The following is a 27,937-nucleotide window of genomic DNA, read 5'->3' as shown; positions in this document are numbered from 1 at the left end:
TGTGACAGTATTGTTCTGCTTTATTATGACTATGATGCTAAAATTAAGGGCTATGGAAACATTTCGGGTATTCATTCTCTTTAGGAAGTTAGCTAATCGACGGGAATTTGCAGTAGCTGTGGACACATGCAGCATATTGCTCTTCTGACATGAAGATTCCTCTCTGTTAGACCACTCTGTTAACCACATGATAGGTTTAGAAATAACAGCTTAGCTGGTTTATGTCTGCTTCAGGAAAATGAAACATCCAAACTTTTTAAAAATTCGATTATTTTTTTGTAACAGGAAACAATGAAATAAGAATAAATATTATTTTTGTTTTATTACAGAACTTTAAACTACAATCTGACTTTCCATTTACAGACCATAGTTAGGCTAGAAAAGTTACTAAAATATAATTGTATTGTTCTAAAGACAGTCTACCTAAACTGGTGTAAATCTCTGATACAGAGAGACAACCTAAATTAGTTAATGATCACATTCAAATATAAGTGCAGTATTCATTTATCCATCTTTTTTTCCTAAGGCAAAGTGGATAAAACAGAAAGGTGTTTATTCTAAGGTGGCATATAAATTTTTTGTTGTAAAGCATCGTAAATAGCATAGAAAGAGCTAACAAGAGAGGCAGTCAGAGCTGGAGTTGTGGGGCAGAGACCATAAACGGCCAAGCAAGAGGTCACATTGCATTTAAGCATGTCCCCTAATTTCCTTTCAACAGTATTAGCACAGCTAGTATTAGATTTGTGTTATATTTAAACTTTCAGCTTTCCTGCCTCCTATACAACTGAATGCTGTTCTTGTCGATTTGACTGAAAGGCTTTGAAATGACAGCTGCCAAGGATGGTTTATTTCAAATCTTCTAACCCATGTTTGTTTATGATGTGTCCTTTCTAAGCATGCGTTTTTGTCTGTACCTCCCATCTAATGCTCTTATTGTCAACAGGCAAGTTCAGAGGTACCAAATTGCGAAAGGAAGACCAAAAAGCACGAAACGCACTCTTAGCTGATATCCAGCAGGGAACTCGCTTAAGGAAGGTGACTCAAATCAATGACCGCAGTGCACCACAGATTGAAAGTAAGTACGTGCTCCTGAGTAAGGCCGCTGGGTGAGCTTTGCTGAAGCCTCAGTTGTGGAGCTCAGCTGGACAGTTTTCAAATTGAAGGGCAGGTTGGAAGTTCAGCAAAGGTCTGCATCTTCATGTGGCCTTAGGATGTGGAGAGGGGATACTTTCTAAACCTGCATCCTGCTCTAAGATCAATAACTATCAACACTTCATAATAAGTTTATAACTGGGTATCACCTTAACAGGCATCCCTTGTCCAAAAAAAATCACTTTAAATCCTTGAGAGTTTCTCAATAAATTAATTGTTTAGGTGGGAATTATTGGTTCTGGCAGAAGAAGTGTTGTTTACTAGGTAAAAAGAACAAAAAATGCCAACAAATTCTAGAAGCATAAATTTAATGTTGTCTAACATAACTTCTTGTTGGTGTCGTTACTGATGGGAGATTAAAGAGCACCAGAAGGTGTTGTGCTCCAAGATGTGGGTCAGAGAGTAATGGTAGTTTCCTGTATTAACAGTAACTTTCCTTGCTGAGCCTGCTTAAAGAGGGGAAAGTCTGGTCTTGGCTACGTTTGTTGGTGCCAAGTCTTAGCAGTCTGAGGGCAAGGAAGATGACTTTCTGATATACCCTGTCTTTCCTTTTAATAGAACCCAAAGGAGCTAACAGAGATGGACTTAATCCAGCCATTAATAAAGGTGGCTCTCAGCAGCCTCTGGGAGGCTTATTTGCCGGTGGCTTTCCTGTTCTCAGACCAGCAGGCCAGAGGGACATGCCAGGTAAGGGCTTCCTTTGTATGAAAGAATAGCTGGGGGAACTGTGATTTGGGATAAAAGTACTTCGGGGCTAGCTTTAGTGATTGATTTTTATGGGTTTTTTTCTGAACCCTTAGTTCATCATGTGACCATGGGAGGGCTCAATTAATAATGTGCTTGAAATCATCTTTCTAGATCTCAGGTGCCCTATTTTTTAAAACGTAAATAATTAGCTATCTCTACACTGGGTAAGAAAGAGACTGAATAGATTCTACAGAGTTTAAATGGAGACTTTTAACATTAGTTTAATGAAAACATTTAATTGTGCCTTGAACAGAGTATTGAAATCTGAGCTTATCAACCAGCACAAATGGCAAAGAAGTCATATTTCCTTCCCTCCATGACCATGTATTTCTATAGTGTAACAGGCTTGTGTGCTACATTTAAGATTTTTGCCCTCTGAATTTTATAAAGTACAGCTTTGATCCAGCAAGGTAGTGTATTGACCTGAAAAATAAGGTTATTGTTGCTTCACAAAGACAGGAGGAAGGCATGTGTGGGAGCCTCGCTGCTGCTTTCACCTCAAGAAGTGCCAGCATCCACGAGGGATGACTTGCAGAGTCACAGCAGTGATCTCTGGCACTGTCGGGCAGCTTGTGCCTGCTCAAGCAGCACAGAGCGAAGTAGGCATTTGCAGGGAAAGACAAAACTTGGCTCTACCTGCAGGGTTTTTTTGTCCTGGAAGGCAAGCCCAAGATGCGCATCACTGCTTGTGACTGGGCTTCCTCACACGGTTTCAGCTGCAGTAGCTACTTTGAGTTGTTCTTAGAATTTTGACCATGCCTATCAGTGTGATTGTAGAATGAGATGCCCTTTTTGCTTTGTGAAAAATCCTTGACATTTACTTGGGAAAATAAATTTCATAAGACTGAGTCTTTGGGTATTTGCTGTTGAAAAGGAAACATTTGAACCTGTGTCTTCTGGAAAGCCTTTGTGGCACTACTTTTAATAACTTGGCTTTTATCTATGAGATAGAGATTTATGTAACATTTGTGTGAATTTTTTTAATCTTAAGCAAGTACTTAACTTCAAGGATGCACACTGATGCATGTCAATCTACCTGTGTTCTGTGAGGCCTTTTCACTAGGACTCTTGATTCCTCCAAGCAGACAGCTCATCCGTGTTCAGTGGCTGTACTGGGCAGATGAGGCTGGTACGAAGGACCCCAGGCCGCTGCAGAAAAGCATCTTCTCCTTAAACTGTTTCATTTTGCAGAAACTGAGGAACAGGGAGGGGAGCCAGGGTGTCTCAGCAGGTTGTCGTTATAACTAAGCAGAGTCCCTGACACCCACTGGAATACATTGCCTCCTAAGCCCTGTTACACCAGGGGCAACCTGTTGGATAGGAGATGTTTTGGGATAATTTATCACTCGGAGTGACCACTGGGGAGGGGAAGATGGAGAGCTTGCTCCTTGCACTGTTTTATCCGGTGAGCGTGAACGAAATCCTGATGTATAAGGTGGGATACCTGTTTTTCAGCTGGGAGGCCTGGGCAGCTTCCTGGAGTCCGAGCAGCGGCTCCCAAGACCTCCGCCCCACCGACCAGCAGCGCTGCGAAGCCGAGCAGTCACCCCTCGCACCCAGCCGAAGGCCCAAGGGCGGCGGTCCCGACAGAGCCTCCCAGCACCTCCCGAGCCGCAGCCGGAGCCGGCGCGGGGCGGCCCAGCCTGCCCGCCCCCCCTCCACCGCCTCCCGCTTCCAGCAAACCTTCCCTCGCTTTCCCTCCTCCCCCCGCTCTGCCGCCTCCGGCCGAGCGCCCTCCCAAGGGGGTGTCCCCCAGCGCTGCTCCTCCGCCCCCGCTCCCTCCTCCTCAGGCTGACAAGCCCACCAAGTTCCAAGCAGGCGCTGCGCCGCCGCCGCCGCCGCCCCCCCCTCCTCCTCCTCCTCCTCCTCCTCTCCCCCCCTCCCTGCCCCCCGTGCCCGCCTGCGGGTTTCCAGGCAGGACAGCCGACTTCTGCGCCGCCGCTTCCCCTCCGTCGGAGGGAAGGGATTGCCCGCCTCCCGCCCCGCCGCCCCCGCCGCCCCACGGGCACTCGCTGGCCGCCAACAGGCTCTCCTTTCCACCCTCCCCGGCCTTCAGCAGTGCCGCCAGCGGTGCCGACGTGCCCCCCCCGCTGCCCCCCAAGTCTCCCCACCTGCTGTCGCAGTTCCACAAGCCAAGCAGCATCCAGTCGCTGCCGCTCCCTCCCACCCCCGGCCTCCCGCCGCCCGCAGCGGCGGCGGAGACCAGGAAGAAGAGACCCGGCCGAGGCGCAGGTGAGAGTGGCAGGTTCGAGGAAGGGCGGCCTTTCTTCCCCCTTTGGGTCGCGGGGGAGATGGTTCTGGTGGCTGGAGAGCGTGGGGGCGGGGGGATGAAGAGCACAGGGAGCAGGAGGCCGAGGCCCATCGCCTGCGAGGAATACCTGTGGGTTGCACGGCGCGTAAGGAGCACGCGAGATGTCAGGCTCTTCTTGGGCACGCGCACCGTAGAGTTTAACCTGTGATTCTTGGGACCGACATGGCGATCAGTGACGGCAACGTTTGAGGACCTCTGGGCTGCTTCTCGCTTTTGTGTTGGCACTGGCGTGTCTCCAGCAGTGCAGTGACTGAGCTCAGGAGAGTGGTCTCCTAGCAGTCTCGGGTAGGGCAGCGGAGCATCCGCCACCGTGTCTGCCAGCTCTGCAGCTGCTCGAGTGCCAGCCTACCCACAACATCCCTCTACCGCTGTACCCGTGCAGTCTGGAGCGATATTGGCATTGGCTGGGAAGCGTTACAGGAGAGAATAAAACAACGATGGTGTAGCTACAGCCGTAGATGAGCAAAGGCAAATATGGATGCAGCCCTCTGCTTTTCAACAAAGAGGAGCGGCCAGCGCGTCCCGTGATCAAGGTGGTAGGGCCAAAGCTTTCTCCGACTACTCAGAAGTGGGGATATTAGCTAGTGTTTTGTCGAGCAGAGGGTAGAAGGAACTTTTATCAGACTACTCTGATATAATGGAGATAATAAAAAAATGAGCCTAGATCTGTGTGAGTTTGAGAAATGGAGACAGCTACATAATAAGGAACACCTGAAGAGAAAGTTCTGTACCCTGTATTTTAGCAGCTACATGTTGAGAGAAAGATTAGTGGTTCCCTTTGACAGCCATGGGAAGGGCCATGTAAGTACAGCAGATCAGGTGCTTCACGGTGGTGATTAATGCTGCTCTGGTACTGTCCGATGAACCGTTATTTTATCGAGATGCCTGTTTCTCATGGTGGTTCGACTTTTGAGGTTTCCATAAAATTAGCCTGCCTTTCCCTTGCTTATCTAGGGGGAGAAGCATTTTTAAGAGGCTGCTAACTTGGAGGCCTTGGGCTCCCTCCCCCTCACACAGTTCCTGTGGTAGTAGGTCTGCCCAGTAGATGTAAACTTTGACGGCTCTTGCAGCTCCTCAGTGAAATGCACAAGCATAATGGTAATTCCACTGCGTAGCTGCTAAAGTGTCAGGAAATTATTTTCTTTGAGAGATATCATCTAGTGTGGTTGGGTGGGGTTTTTTTTGTTGTGGGTTTTTTTTTCTTAAAGAAACTGCTTGTTCTTGTGAAAAGAGGAAGGATAGTCTTCCCCTCCAGACTGGGACAAAACCATACTTGAGAATGTCAGACTTTTCCTAGAACTAGAAATAGCAAGCCCCAGCCAGCTTCATTAGTGGCGTAAATGTAATACTTAATGCTATAAATCCACGGTCAGGCTTGACAAACAGCAGCCCTGAAGCTGCCCCAAATATTGCATTCCTCCTATACTCTCTCCACTTCTGTGCAAAGCTTACTGTCAGGTTTGTTAAGTCATGATGTTTATGTGCTGGTCTGCTGCTTCTTTTTAAGGAACCGGTGCTGGGAAGCTAGTCACACCTCCACAGCCACCAGCAAGATCACCAACAACTGAACTCACAAGCAAGTCCGGAGTCTCAGCCTGGGCTACAGCTCATGACCTCTACCCACCACTTAAAAATGGAAATATGCACATCATTGGTAATATCATCTAAATTAGATCTCTTAGCCTTAGTTAGTAATTTTAGTACAGAAGTCTGTGTGTGTTTCAGACCTCAAAAACTCATTCAAGACTTTCTCATGGCAATAACAGGGTAGTATAACTAGGCCCCTTAGAAACATTTTTGTATAACCTTATATAATGAGAGAAAATTAAGACTTTTTCACAAAGGTTTTGAATCATCCAGTAGACAAGTAATTTTGCAGGTAGTGCATGCTTTTCTTAAGATTGTGAAAAGTTGCTGTAGTGTGCTTATATTACTATTCTTAAAACCAGTTCATGGACATTTAGTAGCTTCAATCCCATAGAGCAAAGACTGCTAAGAATTATTTTTGTGGTCTGATGAATTGGCCATTCATTCTTGCTTATAGCTAAATGGCTTGAAAACCACCTAGGAATACCTCTACTACCACAATATCATCAATGCAGAAAACTGGAACGGCAGCCAGAAGCTTAACTTCAGTTAGTAGCAGGCAATGTTTGCAATTAAGCCAGAAAACTTGGATGGCTCACAGAAGTACTCATCAAGATTGTTTATATGGAATAAGCCACTATTAATTCCAGGGGAAAACGAGTCAACATTTTTAATTTAAATTCCTTGTGGTTATTTTTTTTTTTTAAGTATGTCACTAACAGTGACTAATGTTTATTTCCCTGAAACTTCCCAGATGACTTTGAATCTAAATTTACTTTCCATTCTGTGGAAGATTTCCCCCCACCTGATGAATTCAAGCCATTTCAGAAAATATATCCCAGCAAGATAGCTAGAGGTAAGTGTGTAAACATGAGAAGATCTGATAATTACCCAACAGGATTAAAAACAGGGAGCGAAAATAAAGAGCAGAAACCAGCATTAACATGAAGAACTGGGCTGCTAGCATAGGCACAGAGAGGAATAGGATTTGTTACAGTGGTAACAGGAACCAAAGATATAATGAAAAGCACTTATTAATTATTTTAAAGTCTTAGTAGCTAAGAATAAAATGATGTGGCTTGACATGTAGTCTGTGTTCTTTAGATTGCTGAATTTGCAGAGCCCTTGATGTTAAAAACAGTGATGTCACATAAACAGACTTAGGCAGCTACTGAGTTGGGGTTTTTTGTTCATAACTTACGAAATCACAAAAGAAAAGTGACTTGATCCATGCCTTCCATCATGTGTTTTGATTTAAATCCTATGCATGGTGTTTCACACACCTGAATAACAAAGAGACTTGGTAACTGAACTTCGCTTCCCTGCCCCTCCCCTTAACTTAGACACTTAGTATCAAGTCACTGTTGTAAGAGCAGAAGTTCACCTATCCAGCTTTGAAAACTGCTAGTTGAAGGTGCCTTAAGATCTCATGCCCATATTCTGTTTTTTTTAAAACCCAGTCTTTTCTGTATTATTAGATCAACTATTTATCTCCAACTTTTCATTAAGTTTTTTTTTGTTCCCATGCCAAGGTACTTTGCATGACTTTTCATAGCTGCCTCAGTCAGTCTAAACCGTCTGCTGTATGATCTGATCAGACTTTTTTACTGAAGGGCTACAGAGCATAAGCAATATATATATATATACACATACATATATCAGTTCAAGGGTAGGAGATAAATGCAGCATCCCTGCTGTAGAACTGCATCCAAAATACATATCCAAAAACTGTATCTATCTCCTCTGATTAAACCTGTCCTATCTATTTACAGATCCCTCTAAAAATCCTCCATTAAGAACACATGTGAGATGAGAAGAGTCTTCTGATGCTTTCTGGATTAATATTAAAAAAGAACAACATCAAGAAAATGTATAAAACAGAAGGGGTCCCCATTACATTGATAGAGGTTATATTTGAATTGCAAGTGCTTGCAATGTTAACATTTCTATAAACAGGAAAAATGATGTAAATCATACTTTTTGAACTGACCTACATACCACAGGAATGTTAGTACAGGCTTTTAAATTATTGTATATAGATAGATATTTTTTAAGCAACACAGCATAAATTTTAAATTCTTTGTAGTCTTGAAACAATTCTTATTATCATGCTGACAGATGTTACCTCAGAAACTTTTTTTGTGTTACACACCTGTAGTTAATTTTTCCCCTTCCATCATCATTTTTAAGTATTTTGGAAATTCTCATTATTATTCAGACATTTTTTCAATGAACTATCAGAAACTAACATGCTACCTTTAGTCTCTTTGTATGTTTATGTTTCTTCACTTTTATTCTGCCTGTCCTCAGATTGCAGCTGAATGTCACTTTCATTAACAGATGGGCCCATGATCCTTTTCTTATCAAGCATGAAGAGGAAAGAGATGACAAGGAGCTGTGGCTGCTATTGAGCCTACCTCCTATTGATTATAGATCCTTATAGGATAGTGTCTGAAGAAGCCCAGCTGGATAGGGTGATCATAGACTTGACAAAGAAGACAGAACTTTTCCGAACTGGGGGAAAAGAAAGTTATTCTACTGCAAGCAAAAAAAAAAAAAAAAAAAAAAGTGTGTGAATACACATGCCATGAAGTATGTACATAAGGGTACATGTCCTGTCTTTTCCTGCTGGCAAAGTGGATGTTTACCATTTGTATGACAGAGTGTCTTGACCCAGCAATTAGGAGGTCTTTGGATGAGGGGTCCAACACCTACACTTTAAACAGGCAACTAAAGGTCCTACTGTTCAGCCATAGCAGCAGCAAGGCGTCATTGTCCAAAATACACCACATGGAACAAGCAGTCCCCAAAGGGGTTGTTCCCTTGGATAGAGCTGGTTGAAAAAAGTAACAACCTAGCAGCGGACAAGACTTGAGTTTCTGCTTTTAATATGCAGCCTGGGGTAAGGTCTTTGGATCACAGATGTTCCAATCTGGTCATAAGATGTCTATTTCCAGCAAGAATTACCCTTACTCTTGTGCATTTCCCTGCACTAATACTAGTGTTGCCAGCAAGTCAAGGGAGGTGGTCGATCCTTCCCCTCGATCAGCACTGGTGAGGCCACACTTGGAATACTGTGTCCAGTGCTAGGCTCCGCAGTACGAGAGACATGGACATACTGGAGAGTCCTACAAAGGACCACTAAGATGATGAAGGGAATGGAGCATCTCTCCTCTGAGGAGAGGCTGAGAGAACTGGGACTGTTCAGCCTAGAAAAGAGAAGGTTCAGAGGGGATCTCATCAATGTGTATAAATATCTGAAGGGGGTATAAAGATGGAGTTAGGCTCTTTTCAGTGGTACCCAGAGACAGGACCAATGGCAATGGGCACCAGCTGAAACACAGGAGCCTCTGTCTGAACATCAGGAAACACTTTTTGACTGTGGGAGTGACTGAGCACTGGCCCAGGTTCCCCGGGACATTATGGAGCCTCACTCCTTAGAGAGATTCAAAAGCTGTCTGAACATGGTCCTGGGCAGCTGGCTCTAGGTGGCCCTGGTTGAGCAAGGGGGTTGGACCATATGGCCTCCAGCCATCCCTTCCAACCACAACCACTCTTTGATTCCCCTTCTTCAGCTTTCCTGGGTCCTGCACTTGGGTCACAACCCCATGCAATGCTAAAGGCTTAGGGAAGAGTGGCTGGAAAGCTGCCCTGGGGATGTTGGTCAACAGCCAGCTGAATACCAGCAGGCAGTGTGCCCAGGTGGCCAAGGCCAATAGCATCCTGGCTTGTATCAGAAATACTGTGGCCAGCAAGACTTGGGAAGTGATCATCCCCCTGTACTAGGCACTGGTGAGGCTGCACCTTGAATACTGTGTTCAGTTTTGGGCCCCTCACTACAAGACAGACAGGGAGGTGGTGCAGTGTGTCCAAAGAAGGGCAACAAAGCTGGTGAAGGGTCTAGAGAGCAAGTCTTATGAGGGGTGGCTGAAGGAACTGAGGCCATTTAGCCTGGAGAAAAGGAGGCTTAGGGGAGACCGTAACTCTCCCAACAACTACCTGAAAGGAGGTTGTAGTGAGGTGGGTGTTGGTCTCTTCTCCCAGGTAACGAGTGATAGGACAAGAGGAAACAGCCTCAAGTTGCACCAGGGGAGGTTTAGATTAGATATTAGGAAAAATTTCTTCACCAAAAGGGTTGTCAAGCATTGGAACAGGCTGCCCAGGGAAGTGGTAGAGTCACCATCCCTCGGGATATTTAAAAGATGAGTAATGTGGTGCTTAGAGACATGGTTTAGTGGTGGACTAAGCTGTGGCAGGTTTACGGTTGGATTTGATGATCTTAAAAGTCTTTTCCAACCTAAATGATTCTATGATTCCCCAGCTTGAAGAAGGGCACTGCTGTTCCAGGGTGAACCTGGTGCTAACAGCCAGGCTATTTACAGTTACGGCATTAATTTATACAATTTCCATAAACTCCCCTCAGCTGCAGCTGTAATACCATTATAGATCATAGGTGAATATCTTCCCCCATGGCCCTGCCTTTGAACAAAACTATTTGGAAAAGACAGGTAACTGCATCTTTACATATCTCTGCTTTTCTCTTAGTTCTTGCAACAGCTCAGTTACACCGTAACTCCTGCTCCCACACCTGCGTGCTCACAGTGTGGAGCTGGTGTAAGGGTAAGAAGCTCCTCACCTGTAGGACTATTAAGAAAGCATCATTAGTCTTGTTCTAGCCTATTATGATACCTTGCTGCATTTCATGTGAAAAGAAAAAAAAATAGTGACACTTTGACCTTATAGTTACTTGATAAATATGCATGAATATAGTAATAAGCAGGGGTCAGCATATACATTGCTTCTCAAACAACTGGAAAAGTTTAATACTGCTTTGAAGAATTTTTTGTTATAGTACTATTAAAGGTGATGTATTGTTCGTTCTCATTTGTTCTGGAACTTCTGTACTGCTCTGTAATAAATGCCTTCATAAGGATTTTAAAACTACTTAATACTAGACTACCCACCAGAAGATAGCTAAAGGAGAAAAAAATTTTACTCCAGTTTTTATTATGATTAGGTGTATTTTAGAAGCAAACACCATCTTTCAAGTATTAAATTAGAAAGCCTGGGCATATTTGCAAGTGTTGGTGAAATATTATTTCCATGTATACTGAATTGTTGTTCAAGATCCATTTGAAACTTCTGACGTTGCTATTACCTGGAGATACAGAGATCACACTGGCTGTCACCCAGTGGCAGTCAGTCCCACTATGTCCTTCCACTGAGCCATAGTTGCATTCAAGACCACTGGAAGTTTTAAGGCCATGGGGGTGCTCTGGTTTCTCAGACTTGTAAGACTAGTGATTGCACTCAAGCATGTTGCTGTAGCACAGTATTTTTTTTTTTAAATGCACTACACAGCTGAAGCAAAAGCAACATACTATTAGAAAATTACTACCTGGATCACTGTGCTCAAAACAATTTATTAGTTCTGTCACATAAGCAGTTCCAAATAAGGACATAAATTCCCACAAGATAATTGCAAATGTTGGGTTTGTCTTTCTTAAGAAACAGGCAAGTAAGATATATTATGTTTTTAGCAGGAACACCCTCTTCTTTCATCTTGTCTCCCTCCCAAAGGTTAGAGATCAGAGTTGTGCAAGAGAGCTGTGTGAAGTGGTATATCCTAATTTTTGCCCTCTGGATGGGGCAGTCATTTTATCCCTGTTCTCCCCTTGTTCACAAATATCCAGGTACTCCTATCAGGATGCAAAGTGCTCAGCAAGCAACAGTTTACAGAAGCAGCTTTGAAGTTCAACATGGTATGTCTTAAAGTGTACTCTGATTAGAACCATTTTCATTCAAAGTACCCTTTCATTCCAAAAGTGGATTTCATGGGAAGTCCATTTACTTCAGCTGGGTGCAGTTGGCAAAAGCACACTGCTCTTTCAGCTGGCTGCATCCAACACAAAACCCTCTGAAATGAAGTGTGCTCCTTGCAGTCCCTATTCTGGCTACGTAGATAGAAGCTAAGTTTTAGGGTTTACTTGCCTATTTTCTCCTTTCCTTTTCTCCACTTTCAGAATACCTAGGCACAGGAGCTGTTCCTGTAATAGCATGGGACGAGTGTATTGTGAATGGGAAGTTTATTAGGTAGGCCATAAGAGAAAATATCTTCATGCTTGTTTTCTGTAAGTGAAAGGGCCCAGTGTTTTCTTGTCCGATTGCCACTTGTCATATAAGGCAATACTGAAGTAATGAGTCTGAAGGGAACAATTTAATTTAAAAAAAAAAATTTCTGAGAATGCAGTGTGCCAATATAGCAATGACTATTTCCCTAATGCACAACTCCTACAGTTTCAAGTTGAGGCGTTGCTGCCTTCTAAGGAGCTTTTAATTCCTCAGTACAAAAATCCATGGTTCTTCACCATCCCCTTCCCTGAACAGTAAAGGATTTTAACTCCATATGCTAACTTCCACTTATTAAAGGCATGGACTTCTTTTCTCAACCTCCTGTTAAAAAAACCCCAACCATCTTTGCATGACACAGGAAGCAGTGTTCACTGGTTTAATTCTTAAGTGTTTGCCCTATCTCACTTCTACAAGAAAAAAAAGAACGTGAAAAGCAGATCTGTCCGTAACACTGTCAAGGAAGGGAAGCATGCTGCAGAACTGCACTCTAATATAAGGAAGCATAAGACAGCCATTGCTAAGCCAGTTGGATTGCCACACCCACCAGTAACTCAGTGGTACTTAATGGATGTATCAGCTATGTATGCTCACCACAGAGATTACTAGGAACTGTTCAGCAGTACAGAGGCAGAAAGATGGAGGATAGTCAGGTATTGATCTATGTCCAGCATCTCTTCCCTTGAAAAATTCCTGATTTGTAGCTTCTGTATAAATATAACACCTTATTAATTGCATCTTAAGAGCCAATAGGTTATGTATAGATGTCTTAGGCATCCAGGCTGGCTCTGCATTTTAGTACTCAATACTAGAGCAGCAACCAGGTGCATTACAAACACAAGCTTCCCTAAGTTGGGTGCAGGTGAAGGCAAAACTTAACCTGGGAGACCTAATTCTGATAGTTTGTACAGGAATAACATCAGCTGCTGAGTTACTGTAACCAGATATGCCCATATGAGGCCAGTACAGCAAGGTCAAGAACCAGGACTTACCTTCCTGCTCCCTCAAAACTGGGATTTCAACTCTACCATCTTTGTGTGAATTAGCAAGAAGAGAAAAATGCAAGTCAGCTTTGCTGCAAGCCTAGTCCTGAGCAATAGAGGAAAAAAACAGATTGCTTTCAATGACAATATGGCAGTTAGCCTGATGAAGTTAATCTTTGCTTTAATTGGTTGCCCAACATACATATTTAAACATTCTGTACTAAATTAGCCAGCATGCACACAGTAATTGGACCAGTCAGTGACTTTCTCCTTTCACTATATACATACACAAACAGGAACACCACGAGATTGGACAAAGGAAAGCAATTTGTTAACCAGATACAGCTAGCAAGTAACATTTTTTTCCTCTAGAAATGTTTTTCCTGCAAATTCACAAGTGTGAAGACTTTCTTTCAAGGCTTGAAGAACTTTGCAATCTTCCAGTGAAAAGGCTAACAATAGCCACCATAGCTGAAATGAGATAAAATTTGTTTAAAATCCATTCCAAGCAAGGGCTAAATTGAAAAAAAAAATTGCCTGCAATGTAGCATAGGGAAAAGGGACTTTGGAGACGAACCAAGCAGATGCACTGAGGTAGAAAGTTGGCTTTGGACCCAATTCTGAACACCCTTAGCTTAGTGTAAAAGATACCTGGTACCAGAAACTCAGTATTTAAAGAATTATGAAGTGTTTGCTTACTTTATTTGAAGAACTTTAGTTCTGTGTCAACACAGTCATAGAAAAGATCCACTACTTCAGCAGGATCCAGAACCTCTGTACGAGTAAGGATATCTTCCATTGCTTCTAAGCCTTGTTTTTCAAGGTCTAACATAATCCTCATCAGTTTCTGGCCTTTATCCTAAAGGCATGAAACAACCAAACTCAATTAACCAGCAAACAGGCTCGTTAAAGCATTTTACTGTTCTTTTCTCTTACGGAGATCTTTTCAAGTATTTTTAAGTACAAACTATTTCTGTTAATAGTTATTTTGATGGTCAAAAGCTGAAAGGAACCATGCTGGACACTTCACACATTAAGAAAAATAACCAAGAAGGAGTTGGCTAAGTTTAAAACAGAGAAGGAAGATGGAGTGAAAGATGGATAGAGGAAAATGGTATAAGGCTTGTACACATGATAAAGAGGTAAAGCAACTTCTTAAGCCTGTAAACCCACAGACAGAACTATATGAGAAGACTAGAAGCACCAAGGATTGTACAGATCATGGTATGTACATGTGTATCCCTCAGATCATCACCTGCAAGATGATGATTAGATTTGAAATGATGTGTAATGTAACAGGGTCAAGACTCCAGATCCCAGGGAAGGCTTTGTGTGCCATTCTGACTCGCTGCTCTTCTTGTTTCTGGGCAGGAAAGTCACTCCTGAAGAAGTGTCATTTTGTTCTATCCAGAAGTTATTTAAGTCTACTTTTTTTTTTTTTTTTTTTTTTTTTTAATGGGGAAGTGCTATTTATTTTGCTTGCAGCTTTCAAAATTGAATTCCAGAAAATAAGGCATTTAGAATGAGTGATGGTTCTGAGCTTTCCAGGATTTATACCAGCCTTTGTGCAGAAAGAGTAGAGCACCTAAGCTATGGTTTAGGCTCTCAAGGTAGGCAGTTTTTATAGGTCTTCCCTAAATCAGCATCTCACATAATGCTATGGGAGCTAGCTGCACATTGAGTCAATGTTACCACAGAGGCCACAGATTTTAAATTGAACCATTCTAAGGGATTAAAACCCACATCTAGCCAAAACTGCATTTAAACGGTGTTTGTACTAGCAGAGGTTACCGTGGTTTCTTTAATGACTAATAGATAAGCCTGAATGCTGTTACGATCTTAGCAAGACTCTGACCTATGCAAATATGCACAGAGGAAAATTGCAGAAAAGCAAGTCCTCTGTGGAAGTTCAACATGACTATATAGGTCTTCCACAAATTGCCTGAAATATCAATACCAGCATGAGTGGCATGCCCTGGTGATCTCTCGCTCTGTTTTACCTCCTTATAACCAGTTATCCAGTTTACTGCTGTAGCTGTAATTGCAAATAACAAAGAACAGTTATCGAACTACTTGCACTATGACAACAAAAGTACTATCTCAATCAGTTGGAAAAGCTGTACAGAATAATCGCCTTCCTGCCTTTATTTATTCTGAAATTTATTCCCATAAGAGATTTTCAACACTTTAGGATTGTACACTGGAAGGTCTTCAGCCCTCAGGTACCTGTTGCATGGCATTGGAAAGTGTCCTTTCTTCTCACATGGCATTTTCAGCTACTTCTTACAAATTAACAGAAATGCATTAAATTGAGACATGCAAAAGTGTCACATGCAAATTATTGCTTCAGGAAAAAAAACCCTCAAACTATGTCGTTCTTAATCCAGCGTGTAATTTAAATTACAACATACCTGCCATCATTCTGTCATATAATTCTGATAACCATGTTGCACTAGCATCCAGTGTTCAGTAATCACTTTAAAAGACCATATACACAATGGGGACTGAACAAGATAATCACCTTGTCAGTTTGACTTTTCACTTTGTAAAAGTAAGGGAACAGAGCAATACACTCAGGATAACAAAAAAACCCAAAAACCACAACCCTACGCAGAATAAGGGCATCATTATTCAAGCTAAAATTGCAAGGATTCTAAGAATATTCAGAGAATGTTTTTCAGTGAGTGACTTCGAAGTAAATTATGGAGTTAGGAATCTACCTTTAATTCTTTAATTCCAGGTCCCACAGCTCATACCTGATCATTCTCAAGGAGAGATCGGGCCCATTCATGTGCCTTGTACAATTCATGCCTGCGATCAGGTTTCTCCTGGAATCGAGGTATCTTTTTAGCAGGATCATCATTGCCAAAAGAAGGAGACTGTACTTTTGGTACTAATTTTACATCATCAACAAAAATAAAGGGTTTAAATACGGACCTGAAAGAAATGAGAATTACTGCTTGCAGTAATAAGAGAGATTTTATATATGTTATTGATATATTCACAAGGCTATTTTAAAACAACAGGTACAGAACAGCATAGGTAATTAATCTACACTAGGCACAGACTAGGTTAGAGAGTTGGTACTGGTCACAAGCAAAATAAAGTCTCTGAGCTTTAAAAGAATTGGGTTTGTCTCAATTACTGTAAAACTTTATTACCCCTTTTTATGTATAGGCTTCTTTGGTCTCCTTCATGCCAGCTCTGCCACTTCTTTAGAAAAGTAGCACTGTATTTTCCTCTCCAAGTTTTTTTTAAACAAATCTCAGCATTCAGCCTCGCATCAGTTTTTCTCCTCTGTTCACACTGCCATCTCTCCTTCTCCTCCCAGATTTAATTTCCATTAAAATCACACGCACTTGTGTGGAGCAGGTAAGATTACATACCTTGCTCAGTATCAGAGGATTTGGCATATACCCAGCAGCACTTTAGAATTTTATGTCAAGGCAGGGAAAAAAGACATAGCTACCAATATTGTGATACTTCTCAAACAACTTCAGCGCCGACTTTGGATCTAAACTTCAGAGACAGACAGACAACAAAACCATAGCAATCCAGGATCTTAATTCCCGAGAATCTGAGAGAGGGTATTGCAAGTGCATAAACTGCCTTCCTTCCCTTTAGATACACAACAAAACAGCAACCTGCATTCTGCCGTAAAGAAGCTGCCAGAAGTGCAAGACTTCTACAAAATGTGATTAATAACCACTGCCTGCATACAGTCAGCAGATTCATTGCTACTACCTCTTTCATCACTATCATGAAGCCTTGCTGACTAAGAGTTTGTGACTCACTAGCTGCACTTAAAATAATGCTTTTTTTAATGCATTAGAGTGTAAAATAAAGCAAGAAAGGCCTCTAAACAGGGTATTTTTACAGCTAGACTCTCCACCTTTAAAAAGGATAGAAATCCCACCAAAACAATTTGAAGCCTTGCTCCTTTTTATCTCAATGTATTTGCATCGAGTAAAAAAAAATTTTGGTAAGCAAGCTCAAACTTCATACTTAACCCTGAAAGTTTGAGTTGCATAATGCAAGGTGGGTGGAAAGTCCCTTTGGCATGGAGGACTTCTGTAGCCCTTGGTAGAACCTAATGCTTGCTACCACTATTTTTGTAGGAATGACTGTCAGCTGTTCAAGGGCACCATTTTCTTCTCCCCATAACCTCTTTGCCTCAATGCAAGTGGTAGATCTCCTGAATAACTGCAAGTGGTTTAGTTTAGTATCTATGAATCCCAGGTGGATTCGTTTAAAACACAAGATAATTCATTAGTTCTTTGATGATCTGGCCCATGAGTTCCCTTACGTCCTCTACTGCTTTCAACTAGAGAGGACATAATTTAAACCAACTGGAAATTATCTCTCCAGTAAAAAGAAAATACTTGTGATACCTGGGAGTTGCAGATGTTTTGCTCTGTTAACATTTTGATGTCAAACAAGGCTACCTATACTACACTACACACCCCCTCTTTGCTATTTAGACACATTATTTGTTTCAGTTTTGCACCCACTTGTTCAAGACAAGTGACTAAAATTCTCCACAACCTCATCATCTCAACAAGAACTCAGTGGAAAGCAAATAAACTGGAGTAGTAGTTCCTGGGTCCTCCCTAAACTGCATTTACTCTAGAAGCTCTGAATTTAGGCAAAGTTCCAGAAACAGCCTTTCAGCCCAGTGGTGTCCTTTAGAAGTGCAGCAAGATGCAGTCCAGTAACACAGGACTGTCAGATTGCACACCAACAACTACTGATTCCATTTCTGGTTAGAACATGCTCTTGAAGCACGTTCCAATTCATGTAGCAGGGTTTGTTTACTATCTTTCAAGCCATCATCTGCTCTGCACCCAGGAAACCCCAATGCTGTATCTTACCTTGAAGGGTCTGGCGTGCCAGTGAAGTAATGAACACAGGGAAAACTAGGGTCCTGAGGCAGAACAGACACTATGCTAGCTGTAGTAAGGAAAGATTCAGAGTCCACACAGACACCACTATCCTTGTCACGCAGGACATCAATCATAGCTTGTGCAGAAACATCACCTATATGAAGGCAGAAAAAAATTCCTGAGCATTCAATGGCTTGGACCCCAGGTAAGGATTTTAGGCTGAGTGGGCTTTGGCCTAATATGACCAGTGACACTCGACATAGGCATGTTACAAATCCCAGTTAATAGTTTCTACTTAAACAATGTAAACCAGAATGAACTTGCCTTGCTAGTAAAAGAGAACAGTAAGAAGCATTAATTAGGCATTACAATTGCTAGGTAGCAAGAAATGTCATTAAGAAGATATTTTTCAGGAGAAAGTCCATCACATCTTTAATATTGCTTTAGCAACCACTATAAACAGACTACTTACATAAAACACCCATTTTCCTCTAAGAAGCTACCTCTACCCAAGCCCAGGCAGAATGGGAGTGCCCTGATGTCCCACTTCTCACCTATTTCCATTAGCGCTCGGTCAAAATTTTGAAACATCATCTCGCATTCACAGGTTGTTACAGCAGCAGACCTAGACACTGAGATTTTTCTCCAAACCACTGTCTGCAAGAATCCCCTGTTCTCATTCTATCTCCTGCTTGTGACTTATCACAGCTTTCTCCCCACGGCACCTCCATATTTTCTTGCATTACCCCTTTGGCAGGTAGGGCTTCTTCCCCAGCAACTTCTCAAATCCTGCACTGACTTCACCCTTTTGTGCACAGGTGCCTCAATACACCAGGAGACATGGAATGACCCAGCAGTCTGCAAGATTTGCAGCCACAGCCATCCAGCCGGTGGGGCCCTGAGACTTTTTAGCGCTATGATCTGGGTTTATTAAGATGTTTTACCTATGGTCCTTCACAATTACTGCAGCTGCCTCTCAAACACAAACCACACTCCATGTAATTCTATAGCCTTAGCAGGAACTCTGCATTGCAACAAATATTTCACCACTACATTCTTCTTGACATTTGCCAACATGTGAAAATGCTAACAATCTAGTAAATTCTCATCTGTAGTAAAGGGCTTTTTATAAAGAGATAATTTGTACTGTTTTTCACACATGAAAGAGCAGATACACGTCAGCCATGCACTGCTGCAGGCTGGCCATTTCAGAGCTATTTTGGCCAGCTGCAGAGAACTTATGTCGTTAACAAATTTTGGTCTGGAAAGAAACCCTTCCTTTGACTGAAAGCAATTGGCACATTGTCCATTCTGGTTGACAATGAAAAAGGGACTTCAGTTTGCAACTGGCTAGCATTGCTTTTCCTTCAACTATGATCTTGATTCCTTCCCCAAAAGCAAACCTTCCAATACGTAGAATCCGTGGAGCTCAAACATTCATATGTGAGGCATATTTTATTTAATACTACAATTTTAGTATTAGGTAGGGCCACTATTATCATACCAAGGCACAAATGTAGTGGCACATCATGCACATCAGAACAACAGTGAAGAAAGTTATTTTATAATAGCAGTCCTGTTTTAAGACCTTAAACTTGAGCGGGACATTAAGAGCTTCATCCTAAATTATGGCAAGTTTAGGAGCTGTCATCAGTTCTGGTCTTCCTTTCCACATGCTTCACATGCAGAGGTATTCTCCTTAGTCACGTGTAGTTCTGGACAGAATACCTAAAAGGAGGCAGCAGTGACTAAAATTCCCACTGCGCACACAGAAAAGATGGTTTAACACTTACCACCTTGCTTTTCTAGGCTCTCCCTGCCAGAACAGCAGGCTAAGTGGTCATCAGAAAGAGAGAACACTTCAGAAAAATTGAAGTCTGAGTCTCCGTTCCACCAGCCTTGACTTCTCACATAATTCCTTAGTTCGGGATGCTCAGCATCAATTTTTGTAGTTAATGAAAGCTGATTGCAAATGCATTTCACCCCCTCTGTAGAAAGAGCCACATATTAAGAGAGAGCATTAATACAGTTTTTGTGGGAGAAGCTGGAAGGACAATGTAATTTCAATTAGGAAACAAACCATTGGTTAGGATGTACAGTTGGCATGACTGCATAACTACACATACACAGAATTACCAGTCACTGCAGGCTGCAGAGCTCAATTCTCTGTGCCCTACTTAGGTATTTACACTGCCTTGTGATTAATAGTGCTGTTTAGTCAGAATACCAGTTTCACAATCCATACCTCATACATTCTGACCATGAAGTAACAGTGGTCTGCAAATGCCAAACTGCCTAATCTTTTCTCCAATGGTGCATTCCACTGCCACAACAAGGCTTGAGGTCTGACTTGATTTCAAAATATATTTCAGCAAAGCTGCATTTAGGTTAATGACCCTTCTTTGCCCCTCAAAACTGAAAATTTAATTTGAAAGTGTTTTTAAATGCTTACCAATTGCTTTAAGCTTCCCAGTTGCAAAACAATTTTATTATAAGCAGCAAGATAGGCTTAAATTAAATTTCATTTTCAATCTTAAATTTTAAAATGGCATGAAATAAAAAGAAAGTGTAAGTAATCTTCAAAGAATATTAAAGGTTTTTTTAATTTGCTTTTCTCAAAAATACTGCAGTGCTTATATCCATATACCTACAGCATGACTAACAGTGGCTGCTGCAGATACTCCTCAGAGAGTAAAGCAAATGTGTTGGAAGCCTAGGGAAAAAGCTGATAAAGTAAATCTGTAAATTAAAATAAAACCAGATTCTGGAATTTGGCACAAACTTTTTCTTAAACAGAAACTAAAGCAGTATTTGTGAAAGTTATTAATACTGCCTTCCACAAAAGTAAGCTTGCTCCTGTAATGCCTCATGCATGCAATTTAAATGAGTAACAACTTATAGTAGGAAGTTCTGTGCATCAGTCTGTAAAAGTCACTGTCATTCAGTTCTGACTTATACTAGGCCACTGACAGTTTGTTCTGATTCACATTTTCAAACAGCATACCTTTCAGGGAATTTTCTTGACTTGAGTGATAGGAATATTTGTGTTCATATCAAGCTAGGCAAGCCACTCCTTAAGAGCTCTTTAAATATTACATTTAGTAACTTGCTGTCATGGTTTAACCTCAGCCAGCAACTAAGCACCACACAGCTGCTCACTCACTCTTCCCCACCCAGTGGGATGGGGAGAAGAATTAGAAAAAAAGGTAAAACTTGTGGGTTGAGATAAGAACAATTTTATAACTGAAGTAAAATAAAATATAATACTAACAATAATAATAAAAAATAATATAATAATAGTAGTAATGAAAAGGAATATAGCAAACAAAAAAAAAAAGAGAAAAAAACAAAACAAACAAATAAAACCAGCAAGACAAGTGATGCACAATGCAATCAATGCAATTGCTCACCACTTGCTGACTGATGCCTAAGCACCGATCCATGCCCCCCAGCCAATTCCCCCCAGTTTATACACTGAGCATGACATTCTATGGTATGGAATATCCTTCTGGCTAGTTTCAGGTCAGCTGTGCTGGCCCTGCTCTCTCTCAGCTTCTTCTATACCTGCTTGCTGGCAGAGCATGGGAAACTGAAAAATCCTTAACTAAGGAAAGTATACAAGTGCTACTTCGCAACAACTAAACATCAGTGTGTTATCAACATTATTCTCACACTAAATCCAAAATACACTGTACCAGTTACAAAGACGAAAATTAACTCTATCCCAGCCAAAACCAGGACACTCATATAAAATAGTATTTCATGGTTTTGATGCCCCTCAAAAAATGAAAATTCATCAGGCAAATAAATTTTTCCACTCAGACTGAAGAACAGCAATAGGAAGGATTTTACAGTGTTTATCCTTAAATTACTGTCAAAGAGTCACTTGATAAACATTCAATATAAGCTTTACAGAACTGCAGCAGTAATACTAGAAACAGAACAATTCTGAGGACAGAGTCAGGAAAATAAATGCCTTCACACTGGGGAATGACACATTTTCCCTGTTTTAGCAGCATTTGTGCATTCATTTGAAAGCTTAAGAAGCATGCTTATGGTTGCAAAAAGTAACTACCTGAACAAAGTATGAAATACAGAGTTCTTACATAGCCAGCAGCCTTTCCTCCTGGCAGCCTCAGCAGGCTGCAGGAGATGGAAACTACTCTATCTGCGGCTCACAGGGACCTCCTGAAGAGAAATGCTCTGGTAAAAATCAGAACAGACCTGCAGTATCATTTCAAAAAGCTGCAAGCAGAAGATGAAGGCAACAGTTTATTTGCTGGGAATAAGGACATGAAGGTTATTGCTGATGCAGCTAAAACGGCTAAGTAAAAACCACTGTTCTTCAAGTATCAGCCAGGTAGGTCAACAGAAGGCAGCAGGCTGTCACTGCATAACCCTCGGAACTTCAGGAACCAGCTGCTTTTCAGAATTTGGATTTTATCAGGATAGCATTATCAGTCTTCCCTCCTCTATGTTTGGTATCTGTTTTGTGCTAGAAGACTTCCTCCATCTTGTAGGTAATCCTTCAAATGCAAGCTTTGCTTGGGAAGACACCATGCCTGCTAAGGTAAGCTGATTCATATTTGATGGCATGAACTCACAACAGGCCGTCAGACAACATTACACAGCCTGGTGTTATTTCATTGCTTTGGTATTTTTAACAGAGTTAAACCTCCCTCCTCCCCATATCTACTATCGCCTACCTTTCAGTGTGTATTGGCTTTGTGTGGCAAGGTTTTGGTAACAGGGGGGGTTGCAGGGGTGGCTTCTGTAAGAAGCTGTTGGAAGCTTCCCCTGTGTTCGAGAGCGCCAATGCTAGCCGGCTCTGAGATGGACCCACCACCGGCCAAGGCCAAGCCAATCGGCGATAGTGCTAACGCCTCTGGGATAAACAATTTTAAGAAGGAAAAAAAGTTGGGACAGACAGAAAGTGGCAGCCAGAGAGAGGAGTGAGAACATGTAAGAGAAACAACCCTGCAGACACCAAGGTCAGTGAAGAAGGAGGGGGAGGAGATGCTCCAGGCGCCAGAGCAGAGATTCCCCTGCAGCCGGTAGGGAAGACCATGATGTGGCAGTCTGTCCATCCTCAGCCCATGGAGGTCCACGGTGGAGCAGATATCCACCTGCAGCCCGTGGAGGACCCCACGCCAGAGCAGGTGGGTTCCCGAAGGAGGCTGTGACCCCGTGGGAAGCCCGCGCTGGAGCAGGGTCCTGGCAGGACCTGCGGATCTGTGGAGAGGAGCCCACGGAGCAGGTTTTCTGGCAGGACTTGTGACCCTGTGGGGGACCCACACTGGAGCAGTGTGCTCCTGAAGGACTGTATGCCATAGAAAGGACCCATGCTGGAGCAGTTCGTGAAGAACTGCAGCCCGTGGGAAGGATCCATGTTGGAGAAGTTAGTGGAGGACTGTCTCCTGTGGGTGGGACCCCACGCTGGAGCAGGGGAAGAGTGTGATGAGTCCTGCCCCTGAGGAGGATGAAGCGGCAGAAAATAACGTGTGATAAATTGACCGTAAATCCCATTCCCCATCCCCCTGTGCCACTGGGGGGGCTGGTAGAAAATCCAGGAGTGAAGTTGTGCCCGGGAAGAAGGGAGGGGTGGAGGGAAAGTGTTCTGAGATTTGGCTTTATTTCTCATTACCCTACTCTGGTTGATTTGTAATAAATTAAGTTAATTTTCCCCAAGCTGAGTCTGTTTTGCCTGTGACGGTAATTGGTGAGTGATCTCTCCTGTCCTTATCTCGACCCACAAGCTCTTTGTTATATTTTCTCTCCTCTGTCCAGCTGAGGAGGTGGAGTGATAGAACGGCTTTGGTGGGTACCTGGCGTCCAGCCAGGGTCAACCCACCACACAGTGAGGGGAAAAGGAAAAGATAATTGAATGGATCTGTCATAGCTCAAAGCGTGGATGATAAAAATCCTCTTAAATTAGCTGAATTTTTAATTTGTTCAAATGTGAGTAAATTTTAAAAAGCTCTACTCTTATGAAAATAAAAAATCCCTTCAAAACTAAAAACAACAACTGAGAATAAATTAAATACATGCCTTAGACAATTGTATTATATAAAGGCAGCACATATTTGCTGGCAAAGTTTTAAATAAATTCAGCCACTAAGCCAATGAGATCTGGAAGTTAGTTTGGCAGCTCTGGCTTCACACATACAGAAAAAGAAACCACCTACAAGTTTAAAGAGCAGAAAAGTATTGTTCTGCAGTATCAAAGAAGATGGGGATATAAGGGGATTATATCTATCACAGTAAAGCAACCAGCAAAAGCCCATTCAACTTACCATCTAACACAAGCCCTTTTCTCAAAGCTATCAATGCTTAGCCTTCCCTCGTAATGTTTTAGATTTGTGAGTAACAATTTGGGCATTAATGCCATCAGAAAGACACTTGACACATTCCAAACAGTCAATAAATCTGGGAAAATACAACACTTACCAAACATAAAAATTTAAGCATGATGATTATTACATAGCTTATGTATACAGGTAACAATGTCCAGCTTCAGAGAAAACGCTAAGTTACATCAGCCAATGCAAATCAACATTTAAAAAAATAATAGTACAAATTAGAAGGTTAAAACCAATTATTTAATCAAACACTTGCATAAATTAGCCTCTTATTTAAACTCAGTGACTTTAAGACCGATTCTTCCAAGGCAATTCTTTACAGCTATTTATAATACAAGAGGTTTAGCTGTGAGTCAAACTGACCTGTGATTTTTTCTGCTGCCCAGTACTTTCCAGAAGTCTCCAGTATCCAGGCTTCATTTCTGTCCACAATCAAAAATGCACTTTGGAAAGTATGGCATGAACTCCCATCTTCATAATAATTTCCACCTTGTCCATACTCTTCCAACAAAGCAACTATTACATCCAATGCTTCTTTAGCTGTTGCACCTCTTTCTAGGCCAAGTCTGAAAGAAAAGGGTAAAACAGAGATTCAGACAGACATGTAACAGTGAGGCCTCCATAAGTTATTCATCTTAAACATCAGCACTGATCTGGTTTTAAAATACCGAAGTGTCAGGTATGCCTAGCATAAGAATTCTTGCTTTAATGAGTTACTAGAATTACAGGATGAGATATAAATTATTTAATTTGTTTCAAGTCTTTATTGTCTACACTGGTTCTTTATTCTAAAGCCTATCATAGCTGGTTTTTAGTTTTTTAAAAAAGAGTCCAATTACCAACCAATAGCCTCATCTGCACTCTAAACATGCAATGCTGTATTTATCTCCTCCCCTCAGGCAGAATAAATTTGAAGGACAATTTGCAAAGGTCTTTTTAAAGTAACAGCTGTATGCAAGTTTGCTTTTCTGTACAGAAGAGTGGAAAATTGCAAATTAATATTACCAGAGATCAAAAAAGGGAAGGAGTACTCAGTATTACAATCTCTCTACAACCTCTCTTTCTCAATGTTCCAACATTTAATTGGCCATGGAAGCTAGATATATGTTATCCTTTGATGCATACCGTATGCTGTAGACAGAAGTATTTGTGCACAGTCATGCTTCAGTGTTCGTGCTGAAACTTCCCCCCCCAAAAAAAGTTTAACAATTAAACACCAGACATGGCTTTTGTCTGAACTAAGAGTAACCATATGTCTAAAAGAACATGATTTTAAAAGGAAGTTTGAGCAAAGCAAGGATATTTTAGGGAAAAGTAAACTGAGGCATGAGAATAGCTTTTACAAAGCTATCGGAAATGACCGTATCCTGCCTTTAATAAATGGGATTAAATAATCCCTTGAGATAATTTACAGCCCTAAATCAACAACAAAGGCAGTAACCAGAAGAGTCCAAATCAGACCTGCAAATAATTCCACTGCTTCCAAAATGCAATTACTGGTAATGAAGAAATGCAGTATTTCCCAAAAAAGTATATCCATGCCTCCATCCTTTGGGAGTTACCTGGATCAGTCCAAAATTTCTCTCTGTTGGTTATGTCACCTTAGTATTTTCCTCTGTGTTTATCTTTCTGTAATAGCTCTATGGACAAAGTAATTTTGACCGACAAATAGTTCCAAGAAATTCACCTTTTTAAGTACTATGCTAGCACTTTCCATTTCCCTGGAAATCACATGACAAGAAAACACTACTCTCTTTCCTAAAAATCACAGTACACAAATCACGTCCTGATAACTTGAATACAAATTTGTTGATCTGAATATTTTTCAACCTGATCTCTGCACTAGGCCTGCTTTGTTAAATAGTTGGCCACTATTAGCCTTATTTTAGGTTGAGTTATTGAAAGCAGTGTTTCTGTCTCTTTCAGCAGCATCTATTTATCACTTGGTGACAAAGGAGAGCCAACTAGAATTTTAGGTCCTAACTTACAGTGACAATTTCTCCCCCATCACATCTTATTTTGCATTTATAGTCTTTCCCTCTTGTCTTGTTTTTCTTATTAGCTGAAACTTGTTTTGTATTGTTGTCTCCATTTTTAGTCCCTATGCATTTATGTTATTCCTTCATTCTTTTCATTACTGGTGCAATTGCTTTTTCAGAGCAATACAGAGATGCCAGTCTTAGTGCATACCACAGACATAATTTAAAAGCTAGTCCAAAAACATAACTTATTTATTCCCTAAGAACAACTCCAAGAGCTCTCACTGCCACAGGTAAATGAATGGGCTGACAACTACCCTGGTGACCATATAAATCAGTAGATTCAGTGATAATCTGGTTCCCTTCTCCCCGTTTATGACCAAAAGCATTGGTTTATAATTAGATAAAAACCAGCTAAAGAGACATAACATCACACTAAGACTTTTAATAACGTCTCCCTGAAATTTTCCTTCCGAGATGGTTATAGTCCAGCTTTCTCTGTCAAAAGTACATCAGAGATTCAGGCTGAAGAACCACCTTTTAGATAATTTTTTTGCAAATGGCTCCAATGTTACATTTACTTCCACTTAACAAAGGCCTGGGCTCTGCTTTTGTTTGGGTGCTCCTATCTGTCACTCACAAGGGACAGCAAAAAACCAAAGAAAACAAAAAACCCACCCTACACAACAACCGCCCAGCTAATCTCCACAAAACTGTAAGTCTTGCCAGTTATCTCTGCATCAGCGCACTGGGTAACTGCAGCATAACCCTTCCACTAACATACTTCAGAGTACCCTTCAAGACAAGCTGGAAGAAATGTTTTAAGTAATTTCACTCCCAGATGAGAGCTTGAATTATTCACTAAGAAAATTTCAGACTTAGTACAATCCACTGTCTCAGTACCTCCAATATGCTATCACAGCATATTACGATCTTGTTGAAACATTAACTTAAGCTTTTCAACTTCACATATCAGTTACAGATGCAGACTTTCCAAATGAAGTATCTAACATACATGTTGATGACATTCTACTTTATTCAGTTTTGATGTCTCTCAGGAAAGAAATTAGTAAACAAACTAACACCATTTTAAAGAGCATTCTTGACTCTCTGCCAAGATTGGCATCTCTGTGTAGCTCTGAAAAAGTGATTGCACCAGTGATGAAAAGAACAAAGAAATAATACAAACACATAGGGATTAAAAATTAAGATGATGCAAAAATAAGGGTGTATTTTACAGGTTTCTTCATATATACCTTTTGTATGATAGTGTTGTCCTGCTCTAACTGTACCAGCATAAGTGAAACTGTACACCATCTCTTCATATGAATGTACTTGCCTACATAAACAGGTGCTTTATAGAGGCAACTGTGCCTCAAAAAACCCCGAAACTGCAGCCACACTAGGAAGAATATCTGAAGAAAATCCTGATAAGCTAACCAATGCAGCAATACTGGTGCAGTTTTCAAAGACCAGGTTTTTAATAAATCCCTAGAACAGAAAAGAAGCATTTCTTAAGAATTTGTGCTGGAACCTGTTTTCTCTCAATTTTTCTGTCTGTTGTGACTAGGTTCATGTTCTCCATTTAGATGAATTGTGATGGAGACAAGCCAGCATGGAGTAGGACCAACTTCTACCCTTCAAGTCAATTGCACAAACTTTAATAATTTCTTAAGAAACATTCATATGTTCTGACATGCTGTGATACACTATCAAGCTACAAATCTGTAGATATCTGTCCGTCCTGGTTTCAGCTGGGATAGAGTTAACTGTCTTCCTAGTAGCTGGTACAGTGCTATGTTTTGAG

General features: G+C 41.4%; 2 protein-coding genes across 2 annotated transcripts in view; one reads left to right on the top strand and one right to left on the bottom strand.

The window, feature by feature from the left end:
• Positions 1-7,825, top strand: part of WIPF3 (WAS/WASL interacting protein family member 3) — a 34,909-nt gene extending 27,084 nt beyond the window's left edge. The window contains 6 exon segments of the mRNA XM_049798735.1: positions 944-959; positions 962-1,075; positions 1,711-1,839; positions 3,355-4,131; positions 5,718-5,864; positions 6,552-7,825. Of these exon segments, the coding sequence (XP_049654692.1) occupies positions 944-959; positions 962-1,075; positions 1,711-1,839; positions 3,355-4,131; positions 5,718-5,864; positions 6,552-6,745 (1,377 nt within the window). The 3' untranslated portion in view covers positions 6,746-7,825.
• Positions 7,826-10,871: 3,046 nt separating this feature from the next.
• Positions 10,872-27,937, bottom strand: part of SCRN1 (secernin 1) — a 43,229-nt gene continuing 26,163 nt past the window's right edge. The window contains exons 4-9 of the mRNA XM_049798737.1: positions 24,515-24,717; positions 19,586-19,780; positions 17,781-17,946; positions 15,666-15,846; positions 13,609-13,768; positions 10,872-13,380 (exon numbers count right to left, since the gene is read on the bottom strand). Coding sequence (XP_049654694.1) covers positions 13,610-13,768; positions 15,666-15,846; positions 17,781-17,946; positions 19,586-19,780; positions 24,515-24,717 — 904 coding nt within the window. The 3' untranslated portion in view covers positions 10,872-13,380; position 13,609. The remainder of the gene's footprint in view (positions 13,381-13,608; positions 13,769-15,665; positions 15,847-17,780; positions 17,947-19,585; positions 19,781-24,514; positions 24,718-27,937) is intronic.

Source organism: Accipiter gentilis, chromosome 4 (assembly GCF_929443795.1).
Source record: "Accipiter gentilis chromosome 4, bAccGen1.1, whole genome shotgun sequence".
NCBI lineage: Eukaryota > Metazoa > Chordata > Aves > Accipitriformes > Accipitridae > Astur > Astur gentilis.
Note: the sequence above shows the minus strand (reverse complement) of the source record. Positions and strands in the feature narration are given on the sequence as shown.